Genomic DNA, 13,978 nt, shown 5'->3' with positions numbered 1-13,978 from the left:
CAAAGACAATGCTGAATCTGGTCCTAAGAGGTTTGGATTTTCAAAGGTTTTAATGCTTTGCGCAAATAAAGGTTAGTCATTAGATAAAAAAATATGTACAGTGCCTACAAGTAGTATTCAACCCCCTGCAGATTTAGCAGGTTTGATAAGATGCAAATAAGTTAGAGCCTGCAAACTTCAAACAAGAGCAGGATTTATTAACAGATGCATAAATCTTACAAACCAACAAGTTATGTTGCTCAGTTAAATTTTAATAAATTTTCAACATAAAAGTGTGGGTCAATTATTATTCAACCCCTAGGTTTAATATTTTGTGGAATAACCCTTGTTTGCAATTACAGCTAATAATCGTCTTTTATAAGACCTGATCAAGCCGGCACAGGTCTCTGGAGTTATCTTGGCCCACTCCTCCATGCAGATCTTCTCCAAGTTATCTAGGTTATTTGGGTGTCTCATGTGGACTTTAATCTTGAGCTCCTTCCACAAGTTTTCAATTGGGTTAAGGTCAGGACTAGGCCACTGCAACACCTTGATTTTTTCCCTCTTGAACCAGGCCTTGGTTTTCTTGGCTGTGTGCTTGGGGTCGTTGTCTTGTTGGAAGATGAAATGACGACCCATCTTAAGATCCTTGATGGAGGAGCGGAGGTTCTTGGCCAAAATCTCCAGGTAGGCCGTGCTATCCATCTTCCCATGGATGCGGACCAGATGGCCAGGCCCCTTAGCTGAGAAACAGCCCCACAGCATGATGCTGCCACCACCATGCTTGACTGTAGGGATGGTATTCTTGGGGTTGTATGCAGTGCCATCCAGTCTCCAAACGTCACGTGTGTGGTTGGCACCAAAGATCTCGATCTTGGTCTCATCAGACCAGAGAACCGTGAACCAGTCTGTCTCAGAGTCCTCCAAGTGATCATGAGCAAACTGTAGACAAGCCTTGACATGACGCTTTGAAAGTAAAGGTACCTTACGGGCTCGCCTGGAATGGAGACCATTGCGGTGGAGTACGTTACTTATGGTATTGACTGAAACCAATGTCCCCACTGCCATGAGATCTTCCCGGAGCTCCTTCCTTGTTGTCCTTGGTTTAGCCTTGACTCTTCGGACAAGCCTGGCCTCGGCACGGGTGGAAACTTTCAAAGGCTGTCCAGGCCGTTGAAGGCTAACAGTAGTTCCATAAGCCTTCCACTTCTGGATGATGCTCCCAACAGTGGAGACAGGTAGGCCCAACTCCTTGGAAAGGGTTTTGTACCCCTTGCCAGCCTTGTGACCCTCCACGATCTTGTCTCTGATGGCCTTGGAATGCTCCTTTGTCTTTCCCATGTTGACCAAGTATGAGTGCTGTTCACAAGTTTGGGGCGGGTCTTAATTAGTCAGAAAAGGCTGGAAAAAGAGATAATTAATCCAAACATGTGAAGCTCATTGTTCTTTGTGCCTGAAATACTTCTTAATACTTTAGGGGAACCAAACAGAATTCTTGTGGTTTGAGGGGTTGAATAATAAATGACCCTCTGAATAAACTTTTCACAATTTAAAAAAAAAAAAATAAAAAAAGAAATAACATTCTTTTTTGCTGCAGTGCATTTCACACTTCCAGGCTGATCTACAGTCCAAATGTCACAATGCCAAGTTAATTCCAAATGTGTAAACCTGCTAAATCTGCAGGGGGTTGAATACTACTTGTAGACACTGTATATAGTTTGTCTAATAATTCAGGATATAAAGTCCGTATGAGCTTTAAAGTTGTTGTCCAAGAATGTAATAAAATGGCTCCCGTCACATAATTCAAATAGCAGCCCATCCTATTCTCATGCTAGAACGGGCTTCAATCTGAAGAAACACAGCCCTGTGTCTCTACTGAAAGAGAAGTTGTATCATAAGCACATACAGTAGGGGAAAAAAGTATTTAGTCAGCCACTAATTGTGCAAGTTCTCCCACTTAAAGAGATGAGATTTGCCTGTAATTGACATCATAGGTGACCACAACTATGAGAGACAAAATGAGAAAACAAATCCAGAAAATCACCTTGTCTGATTTTGCAAGATATTATTTGCAAATTATGGTGGAGAATAAGTATTTAGTAAATTAAAAACATGCAAGATTTCTGGCTCAACCTGTAACTTCTTCTGTAAGAGACTCCCCTGTCCTCCACTCATTACCTGTAGTAATGGCGCCAGTTTGAACTTGTTATCAGTATAAAAGACACCTGTCCACAACCTCACACAGTCATACTCCAAACTTTACTATGGTGAAGACCAAAGAGCTGTCGAAGGACACCAGAAACAAAGTTGTAGCCCTGCACCAGGCTGAGAAGACTGAATCTGCAATAGGCAAGCAGCTTGGTGTGATGAAATCAACTGTGGGAGCAATAATAAGAAAATGGAAGCATACAAGACCACTGATAATCTCCCGTGATTCCTTTAGTTTGAACTAGATGGTTGTATTCATTGTTAATTTAAAGATCCTGCAATCTAAGAAGAGCAGGTAATGTCTTCAGCTGTCAGAAACAGCAGAAGACACTGGGGAGAACACAGAAACAGTTATTACTGCTTCTGTCTTCTCTTTTTCTGGATACGTAGCTTTTAAAGAGTGCTATGCAATGAACTGAATCATTAGCAGTTATGATTCTCTATGACTTAGCAATCACACGATAGTCGGGTGTCTGCCCAGTAAAGCAGCGCTGCTGGATCCTAGCAGACCCAGATCAGTTCTGCCAGTGAAGCCTGGCACAGCTAGGAGCTGTTTTCCCTATAAATGGGAGCCTCTAAGGGCTCCTACAGTCTGTCTCTAGTTCAAAATGGATTTAACTGCCACCATCAACAAACTTCTCTTTCCAATCAATGCCTAATGCTTCTGTATATAAGTTATTTTACTTCTTTCTGGCTTGCTATTACCTACACACATATTCAGCACTACTCAGTTATATTTTACCTGCTCTTCTGAATTGTCATGTGAAATGTATAGAGGATTAGAACTGGCATTAATGGCTCCTTCAATGTCTACATTCAGCTGCTCCAGCTTCATCATAAGACACTTCATGGATTGTGACCATTTTGATCTTTCTTCCTTTAAAGAAAACAGAAGTTCTAGTAAAGCTTTATAATCTTAGATGGCAACTTGGTATAATTTTATTATAAATTACATTATAATAACCTGCTAACTCCACTTTTGTAGTGATGAGCGAGCACTAAAACGTTTGAGTGCTTGGTACTCAAATTGAGCAGGTCGGATGCTCAGACGGGCTCGACTCGAGTACTGATTATAATTGAAGTTAATGGGAAACTCAAGCATTTTTCCAGAAGACCCCAACAGGATGGTGGGGAGGCAGGAAAATTGCTAAAGTAGATGAAAACAGCGCTCAAATGGAATGGAAACAACATGGGGAAGACACCTGGACACATCCGTGACTCCCAGGTCACTGCTGTGAACAATGTTGTCAGAGTATTACTCCACTTATATAAAATGACAATAAAACATGCAAAATCGAAGATAACATGGATTTTACAGGAAAAAACGTTAGGAAACATACCGTATATTTTGGTTTATAAGATGCACCGGATTATAACATGCACCCCAAATTTTAGAGAAAAAAGAAAAGAAAAGGGGTCTGTCTTATAATCCAGTGGTGTCTTACTGAGAGGGAGGGGGAAGCAGCGGTGGTGTAGCGGGGTTACAGGAGGCAAGGGTGGTGGTGGAGTAGAGCAATGCTGTGGGCGGTGCGGCGGGTATTCCAGATGCTCGCTGCAGGAGCTGTGAGGCAGGCAACATCCAAACACTGTTGGCGGTGTGGGATTCAAAGATATGGCGTGTGCGCAGATTGAGCTATTGGCTTAATGACAATCCAAGATCTCATCTGTGCAGTGCTCGCGCCACGTCCAGGCAGCATTTTCCTTAAGTCCTCTGCTGGGAGATCAATGGACTGGAGGCGGCACGTGCGCAGATGAGATCTTGAATCAAGAGCTATATCTGCGCCTGTGCCGACCCCAGGCGCCATTATTTTAAGTCCGCACGGCCGACACTTTCAGGATGGTCCCTGCCTCACTGCCCACAGCGGGCACTAGCACAGTGGTTCGCAGCCTGCAGCACAGCAGCCTGCATTCCGCAGAACAGCAGCCCGCAGCCCCCAGCACAGCATCCGCAGTCCAAAGCATTTTCCCCGCCTCCTGTGACCTCTCTCCACCACCCCATGGAAAGCTACATTTGGATTATAAGATGCACCCTTCATTTTCCTTCCAAATTTTTGGTAGGAAAAGTGCTTCTTATAATCCAAAAAATATGGTACTTTCCTGTATAATGACTTGCATATAAGGCAAGATTAAAAAAAGAAAAAAAAAAACACCTCCTCTACCCCTTAATAGCCGAGCCATCTCTCATCGGATTTCCCCGTTGCCTATGACTACAGTAGAAGACATAATAGAGGGGGAATTAAAACTAGACCCACCGGTAGTCACCAATAAATGTAGTTTTAACATTTCACTACCTTATATGGGCATGTGGTGTGTGTGACATGGTCAGACACATCCTGTTTCTTTTATGAAGGAGGGACTATGAAACTCACAAAGCCCATGTGAACAATGCAAGAACTGGCAAAAATGAGAAGGAAGAGGGACTCCGACACACCCTGTATTAGACATAAAGGAAAGCCTCATACACATTCTGACAAAATTGTTAGGTAGCAGGATTCCTTGATACATAAAGTGCAAGTGCAAGGGCTGCCAAAAATTAGAAGGAGACTGAAATACACCCTGCAAGACATGTAGAGGAGGGCTTCAAAAAACATTTTTTTCCCCGTTTTTAAGGACTGGGAAAGCTTATGCACAAGGGCTGACAAAAATTATCAGGAGGGACAGCAACACACCCTGGAAGACATGTAAAAGAGGGCCTTAGAGAACATTGTTTTCCAATTTGGAAGGAGTGGGACGCCTAGACTGGGAAAGCCTATTCAATAAGTGCAAGAGCTAACAAAAATTAGAGCAGAGACTGCAATACTCTCTGGAAGACATGTAGAGGAGGGCTTCAGAAACATTTTCTTTCCAATTTTGAAGGACTAGGACTGTGAAAGCTTATGCACACATGCAAACGCATTCACAGTGGATACAAGCCTGCCAACGTTACTACCGGTGCTTGCACAGGTCTACGTTGAGGAGGAAACAAGAGCATGTGCATTTTCACATTTGGAAGTTCGAGCATATGTGTGGTGTCTGCATATCAGACACTTGAATGAATAAGAGCACCTTGAAGACAGGGATAAAGAGTTTTTGTCAGCAGTTGCAATAAGATGAATAGCAAAACTTCTGAAGCAGATATATTAGTAATAGTTATAAGCAAGCACTACCATGCTCGGTACTTGATACAAGCAGGTCAGACGCTCGGACAGGCGCGACACAGTTAGCAAGTATAATGGAAGTCAATGGAAAACTTAAGGCTTTTTCCATAAGAGTTTCTTGTTGACTTTCATTATGCTCGGTACTTGAGTAATGACCATCCAAGGGTTCCACCTGCTTGTTTCGAGCACCAAGCACCCGAGCATGGTAGTGCTTGTTCATCACTAATTTGCAAGTGTTATACACACCTCTCTACTACTTATGAATAAGTAGTCCATTAAAAAATGTCCAAACCCTTTTAGTTCACCTTTTCCTATACTGACTGCTTATTAAAGAGAATCTGTCAGCAGATTTTTGCTACCTCATCTGACAGCAACATAATGTAGGTAAGGATATTCTGAATTCAATGGTGTATCACATTGTTGGCGTCCATAATGGTAATCACAGAGTAATACACCCTTTAGTTTATGTAAACAATAATACACAGATAAGAGAATTAAAGTTTGCTTTTTGTTTGCTTGTTTTTGTTAACCCTTGCAGCATGCTGTGCTCAGCTTACATAGCAAAAACCTGCTGACAGATTCCCTTTAACACTAGAAGTCTCAGAAATTTCGAGCTCCCCCGTGAAGTCCCAAAAGAGGGTCAAATGACCCTTAGGGGTACTTTACACGCTGCAACATCGCTGCCGATATATCGTCGGGGTCACGTCGTTAGTGACGCACATCCGGAACCGGTAGTGACATCGCAGCGTGTAACACAAATAAGCGACGATCAACGAGCACAAAAACGTGCAAAATCATTGCTCGTTGACACGTCGTTCATTTCCATAATATCGGTGCTGCTGCAGGTACGATGTTGTTTGTCGTTCCTGCGGCAGCAAACATCGCTATGTGTGACGCCGCTGGAACGACAAACATCTCCTTACCTGCATCCACCGGAAAAGGAGTAAGAAGGAGGTGGGCGGCATGTTCCGGCCGCTCATCTCCTCCCCTCATTTTCTATTGGGCGGCGGTTCAGTGACGCTGCTGTGATGTCGTTGTGACGCTGAACGAACCGCCCCCTTAGAAAGGAGGCGGTTCGCCGGTCACAGCGATGTCGCAGAGCAGGTATGTGCGTGTAATGCTGCCGTAGCGATAATGTTCGCTACGGCAGCAATCACCACATATCGGCCGTACGATGTCGCAGCGTGTAAAGTACCCCTTAGTCCAAACTGAATAGAACTAACTAGAAACTAAATGGCTACACTCAATGGAAAACAACAACCTCCTGTGGTGCGACAGTAATGGCCTTAATTACAGAACAAAAAAAGGTGATTATAGGATGTTAGCTAAAATCATTCAGGTCATTCGACTCGTCTCTGGGTTCTAAAGGTAGAAATGTTAAATGACCCCTCTCTGGGACTTCTAGTGTTAAAGCAGTCACCAGATTTCATAATTCAAACTACGCTTTATTAAATGGATGTTACACGTTACACGCTACGATTTATCTGACGATCTCATTAGCGATGTGACACGCCCAGATCGTAGTTACGATTTGCCGAGATCGCTCATAGGTCGTTTATTAGAGGTCACACATACAAATCTCACAAACGACGCTAAATCGTTCAGTGATATATTGTTTAACCAAGGCGGTCGTGTGGATGTTGTTCGTCGTTGGCAGGGTGTCAAACGTACCAATATGTCTGCTGCGTTCCAAACGACGAACAATATTTTGAAACTGAACGACGTGCCAACGATCAATGATTTTCAACCTATTTACGATCGTTCGTAGTCGCTCGTAGGTGTCACATGCAACGACGTCGCTAATGATGCCGGATGTGCGTCACGGAATCCGTGACCCTGACGACATATCAACAGATAAATCGTAGTGTGTAACGCCGCCTTAAGATCTAATGTTGTGTTCTTACTTTGTAAATCCATGTAAGAATGGCTTTATAGGTATATTTGAAAGTTTTACTGTCTGATATTAAGATAAATACAGCTAGATTTTAACACCAAAATCAAACAGTGATTCTGAGATATTTTTAAAGTACGTTTACCAGTCTCTAAGATCTAAGAGCTTAAAAAGCACATGCCGCAAACAACACTATTAGGCCATGTGCGCACTAGAAAAAGGATTTTTCTCAAGCAATTACTTGAGAGTCTGAAAGATTAGCGCACTTGCGTTAAAAAAATGCACCAATAACGCACCGAAAAACGCATGCGTTTTTAGCGCGTTTTTGATGCGTTTTTTCAGCAGGGTGGTCCCTGCGTTTTATTACCATTATCTATGGCAAAAAATGCAGGTACCTGCAGAAAAGAATTGACATGCACATTCTTTTTCTCAAGAAATTCTCAGAAAGAATGTTCTTGAGAAATAAACGCAGTGTGCGCACAGGTATTTTTTTTTTCCATAGGTTTTGCTGGGGAATGTCTGCAGAAAGGTTACAACCATTTTCTCAAGAAATTTCTGCAGCAAAAAATGCAAAAAAACGCGGGTAAAAACGCAGTGTGAGCACAGGGCCTTGATCTGCAGATATGGGGTTAATGTGCAGGTTACATAGTTACATAGGTTGAAAAAAGACCTAGTCCATCTAGTTCAACCTTCCTCCAACAATTATATATTTTGTCACTACATCATTTATAACCGACAATAATGTGTGTATTGAAGAAATCATCAAGCCCTTTTTTAAAAGTTGTTATAGTGTCAGCCATTACTACCTCTTGTGATAGTTTAACAATATGAACTGTGGAAGAGAAGCACAATAGGGTCTTATCCAACAAAAACAAAGGGTGATAAAGGTAAAACTCTCACCTATAGGGGATGTGCCAGTCACAACCCCTGTAATCGTATGTAGTCTCCACAACAGTGGAAAAGCTGCAGACCTGAGGGTAGTGATTCAAGGATTTCAGAAGGAACCGCTCTATTCACCATGCCAGAATTTATTATTGATTAATGTATTTTTATTTTCATGCACACATCAACGCGTTTCAGGAGTACTCAACTCTCTTCATCAGGACATCAGGCAAAAGAACATCAAATCCCAAACCGATCGTTAGTCCGCTCATCAAGCTCAGTCCCTTCTGAAAACCTTGCACCTCTTGTGATAGGGCATTCCATAATCTTACTACTCTAATGGTAAAGAACCCTTTCCTATTGAGCTGCCGGTTATTGGGCCTCCCCAGCCTAAAAATCAGGGCTGTGGAGTCGGAGTCGGAGTCGTGGAGTCGGAGTCGGAGTCGGAGCTCATTTTGGTGGAGTCAGAGTCGGAGTCGGTATAAAATGCACCGACTCCGAAAATATATAATAAATTGGGGACAGGAGTGCAATGCAGAATGTGCTGAATATTTTACTAAATAATAACATTTAGTATAATGCTTATATTTAAGTGAAAAATTTATTGTAGTACAATGTGAACATCAGACATTTAATTGTTTTTATGATACAATAATCAAGATATTTGGATAGAACATAAAATATTTATTGGAATACAACTTTAGAACACAAAAAACTAATAAATTGTAAATATGTAATATATATAATATATATATATATACAGTGTATATACACACACAAGATATATATGTAATCTACTGTATATTACATAGTGTATTACATATTTACAATTTATTACAGTTTTTTGTGTTCTAAAGTTGTATTCCAATAAATATATTTTATGTTCTATCCAAATATCTTGATTATTGTATCATAAAAATTATTAAATGTCTGATGTTCACATACACATATTCATGTACTACAATAAATTTTTCACCTAACTATAAGCAATATATGTAGGCGTCGGAGTCGGAGTCGGAGCCGGAGTCGGAGTCGGTGCAAGAGAATTTGAGGAGTCGGAGTCGGAGTCGAAGGTTTGGCTTACCGACTCCACAGCCCTGCTAAAAATAGCAGCCTACCGCTGCCCAGAATTGTTACATCCAGCTTGTCGACTTTATCTTGGCTGGGTATCAAAATTTAGGGGGACCGCAGGTCGTTTTTTAAAATTATTTATTTAAATAATTAAAAATAAAGTCACATAGGGTCCCTCTTATTTTGATACACAGCCAAAATAACCACACGACTGGGCACTGCAGCCTGTAGCTGCATGCTTTATCTGTGCTGGGTATCACAATATGGGGGGACCCTAAGCCAATTATTCTATTTATTTACACAGACGCTGTCACACAGGGTGAGGGTGAGGTCTGACTACAACCAATCACGACGCCGGGACTGATGATGGGCGGGGAAAGCAGTGAATATGTATGAAGGTTAATGAACAGACCCAGAAGTAGTGTTACAGCCACACGGGAGACTCAGTAAGTATAACGTTCCAGCTTTATTCTATATTATTTTCTTTTCCCTTTATTTTTTTTTTTAATTATCCGGGTGGCCGAACCCAAACAGTAACACAGAGTTCCCTGAGAACTCCGTGTTCGAGGTCCATGCACAAACACTATGTATCCGGTACAGACGCCAAACTTTACAGTTCGGGTTCACACATCACCGCTGAGTACATATTGAGCAGCAGCTGTAACTGCGCCCCCAGCACTAACTGACAGCCGACTCAACTGTATGTTAATAGCATTCTGACTCCATGCTGACGCCGCACTGAAAGCCTAGATAACATGAGAAAATTAACTTTATTCCTCCCAACAGCCTTAGTAAAATGCCAGCTATCAGTCAGTGTCGGGAATTGGTTACAGCCACCGTTCATATGTACTGAGCGGTGACTGAAACTGCACAGGCCAACTCCCCTTGATCGAAGGCCCGAGGCTGTTAGAAAAAAGTTCATTTCCTCATGTTATCTAGGCTTTTAGTGTAGAGTTCTCATGTCGTCAGAAAGCTAGTGACCTGCAGATTAACCATATATCTGCAAGTTCATAGTGTTTTGTTACATGACAGATACCCTTTAAGACTTCCCGACCATGGGCATACTGGGTACTTCCTGACTATCTAGGACTTCCCTACCAAGGACGTACCCAGTACATCCTGGCAATTGTGAGGGTACAGGAGCTGTGCCCAAGCGATCGCTGCTGGGAGCTCGGCTTACCTGACAACCGAGCACCAACTATCACAGCCAGGGACGGTACTCACGTTCACTCTCTGGCCCGATCGGTACCCCCACGACATCATTGTGAGAACCCGATCAGTGCCATGGTGACTAAAGGTCATCATGACGACTTCTGGGTCACCCAGTTATGGAAAGCGTCTGGAATCATGCCAGGAGCATGATCTCAGAGTCTTATTTAGTGTAGCACTGACAGATATAATGTATTTCAATGCTGGTGCATTGCAATACATTATATCAGCGATCAGGTCAATAAAAGTTATTGTTCCATATAGGAATTAAGTATAAAAGTAAAAAATAAAAATCAGAAAATAAAGAACAAAAAAAAATTATACCAACAAAGATATATATTTATGTAAAAAAAAGTACCAATATTTGATATTGCCATGTCCATAACAACCCGATCTATAAAACTGTAACATCAGTAAACCCCTTCAGTGAACACCGTAAAAAAAAGTATCAAAAACTGTCTTTTCATCAGCTGCCAAAAAAGGGGAATACAACGCAATCAAAAAGTCACATGTAAATAAAAACAGTATCGCTGAAAATGGCATCTTGCCCTGCAAAAAAAAAGCCAGCATATACAGATAGCTTTTTTAGTTTAAAATTGTTTTTATGGTGTAAAAGCAGAAAAACATAAAAAATCTCAATATAAATGTGGTATCGCTGTAATCGTACTGACCCAAAGAATAAAGCTGTCTTACCATTTTTATAACACGGTAAAGGTGTAAAGAATATCAACAAAGAACAATTCCTGAATTGCTGTTTCTTCTTGATTCTGCCTCACAAAGATCAGAATAGGAAGTGATGAAAAAATATCAGCAGAAAAATAAAAAACTATAGATTTGAAAACTATAGCTTTTCGGTGATGAAAAAACTTTATTTTGTAAAAAATGTTTTTTAGTGTGATAGTCGCCAAACAAAAAAACCTATACAATTCTGGTATCACTGTAATCGTACTGACCTGAGGAATGAAGCTGCCTAATCACTTATAACACATGGTGTATGGTGTAAAAAATAATAAATAAAGCCAATTCTTCAACTGCCGTTGATTTGTCCATTCTGTCTGAGAAAGATCGTCTCACATTTTTCCTGCGCTCTACGCTGAACGCTTACACTTGGGATTATGTGTAAATCTTTGAAAAACGTCATTTATACAAAATTCCCAACAGAAACTTTGCTATGAGGCAAAGGGAGTCACTTTGAACTCCCATCTGACCTGTAGTCCAGCGATGTCCATCTTTTTGTGTGTCTTTTTACATGAGACACCACTAAACAGAGGCCAAACAGAGTCTGGAGTAACTCTGCTACCTTGTTATAGTGAATAGATCCGTCGGGGTTCTCACCTGAATCACATATTTTGGAGATGGAAATGAAAATCCTAATGTAAGTGCTCAGCATAGAGCACAGGATAAATGTGAAGTGATCCAAAATGTTCTGCCCCCCAAATTGCCACCAAATAGGGGTCAATTCAACCCACAAAAAGACAAGTCCTCACTCAGGTCCATCATCTGTTAATGGGAATATTGATGGCTTCCATGTTACCAGTAGAACAAAGACTGTGGAAAAGCGTAATGTCTCACCCCCCAAAGAATCCAGGAAATTCTGCACTCCCAAATCCAAATGCCCCCCTCCATTCTGACCACCGCAATATGCCTAAACCACAGTTAACGTTCACATGTTTGGCATTATTGTAGTGAGGAGAGCCCACTTAATTAACAGGGTGTGTGTCTCCAGAAGTACAAGCTGGGCACAATATGCGTGCACTTCAATGTGCTGGACAGTACAAGTCTTATTTGCCATTTTTAATTCTGCAACATTCTTGTTTGACTTCATGGGTGTTTTCCAGAACCTTAACATACCCATAGATGAACTCCCAGAGAGGCGCAACTTCCAACATTTGGTCACTTGAGGGGCTTGTTGCTGTTTTCACACCTATGGGCTCTGCAAATGGAGTCCGCATACTATTGTAGAATATTCTGTGCTCCAAGTCAAACGGCGCTACTTCCCTCCTGAGCCTTGCGGTGTGGCCAAACGTTACTGTACAGTCCCATAATGGGTATTACCACATTTAGGAAAAATTGTGTAATATACTATGGGGTGTTTTTTAGCTATTCTCCTTGTGAAAATTGGAAATCTGTGGTTTAAACAACATCTTAGTAGTAAAAATGTAATTATTTTTTCTTTACCACCAATACTATAAAACATTTTGACACACTTTTAGAGTTAATATGCACACTGCACCCCTAGATTAATTCATTGAGGGGTTTATTTTGTAAAATGAGGTCACTTGTGGAGGATTTCTGCTGTTCTGGCACCTCAGGGGCTCTGTCTATGTGACATGGCACCCGTAAACCATTCCAACTAAATCTGAACTCAAATATGGCGCTCCTTCTCTTCTTCACTTTGTACTGTGCCTCAAAAGTCATTTTCGACCACATATGGGGTATTGACATACTCAGGAGCAATTGCACAACAAATTCCATATTCCATTATTTCCTGTTCCACTAGTAAAAATAAAAAAATTGGGGTTAAAGCAAAATTTGTGGTAAAAATTTATTTTCTCATTTTCACGGCTCAATGTTAAATTCTGTGAATCACTGGGGGACTTCAAGCTGCCCACCAAATATTTAGATAAATTAGTTGAGGGGTTTAATTTCCAACATGAAGTCACTTGTGGGGGTTTCCACTGTTTAGGCACATTAGGGGCTCTCCAAATGAGATATGGCGTCCACTGATTTCAGCCAATTTTGCGTTCAAAAAGTTAAATGGGGTTCCCCTCCCTTACAAACCACGCCGTATGCCTGAACACTAGTTTTCCACCACATATGTGGTATTGGCACAACATATTGTATTGTACATTTTGTCCTATTACCCTTGTGAAAATTAAAGATTTTGAGTTAAAGCAACATTTCTGTAATAAAAATGTATTTTTTAATTTCTCGTCTCAATGTTTCTAGCTCACCAAACATCTATATAAATTCTTTGAGTGCTCTAGTTTACAAAATATTGTCAGTTGTGGGGGGTTCTACTGCTTAGGCACATCAAGGGCCCTCCCAATTCAACATGAGGTCCCCTAACGTTTCCAATTTTGTACTGACAAACTCAAATGGCGATCCTTCCCTTCCAAGCCCTGCTTTGCGCCCAAACAGTAGTTTTATTTACCACATATGGGGTATTGGCATACTCAACAGAAATTGATCAACACATTCTATGGTGCAATTTCTCCTGTTACCCTTGTGAAAATTAAAGATTTTGGGTAAAAACATCATTTATGTGTTAAAAATGTATTTCATTTTCACGACTCAATGTTAGAAAATACTGTGAATCATTTGGAGGTTCAAGGTGCTCACGAAACAGCTATATCAATTCCTTGAGGAGTCTTGTTACCAAAATGCGGTCACTTATGAGGGATTTCCACTAGTTAGTTACATTAGGAACTCTCCAAACATGACATGGCGTCCTCCAAAGGGAGGGGATCATGCTTTGTGTCAGAATGTCACAGTACATGTTGGCATTCATGTTCCCTCAATATACTGTAGCTCCCCCGCAGCCAGCAGCACTCATACAGCCCTAAACCAGGACCCTCACACAACAATGCCTGACTGTGGG

General features: G+C 41.3%; 1 protein-coding gene across 1 annotated transcript in view; it reads right to left on the bottom strand.

The window, feature by feature from the left end:
• Positions 1-2,469: 2,469 nt before the first annotated feature.
• Positions 2,470-13,978, bottom strand: part of LOC142289993 (uncharacterized) — a 119,656-nt gene continuing 108,147 nt past the window's right edge. Inside the window, exons 3-4 of the mRNA XM_075333940.1 lie at positions 2,930-3,064; positions 2,470-2,517 (exon numbers count right to left, since the gene is read on the bottom strand). Coding sequence (XP_075190055.1) covers positions 2,470-2,517; positions 2,930-3,064 — 183 coding nt within the window. The remainder of the gene's footprint in view (positions 2,518-2,929; positions 3,065-13,978) is intronic.

Source organism: Anomaloglossus baeobatrachus, chromosome 2 (assembly GCF_048569485.1).
Source record: "Anomaloglossus baeobatrachus isolate aAnoBae1 chromosome 2, aAnoBae1.hap1, whole genome shotgun sequence".
NCBI lineage: Eukaryota > Metazoa > Chordata > Amphibia > Anura > Aromobatidae > Anomaloglossus > Anomaloglossus baeobatrachus.
This window is presented reverse-complemented; position numbering and strand designations above follow the sequence as displayed.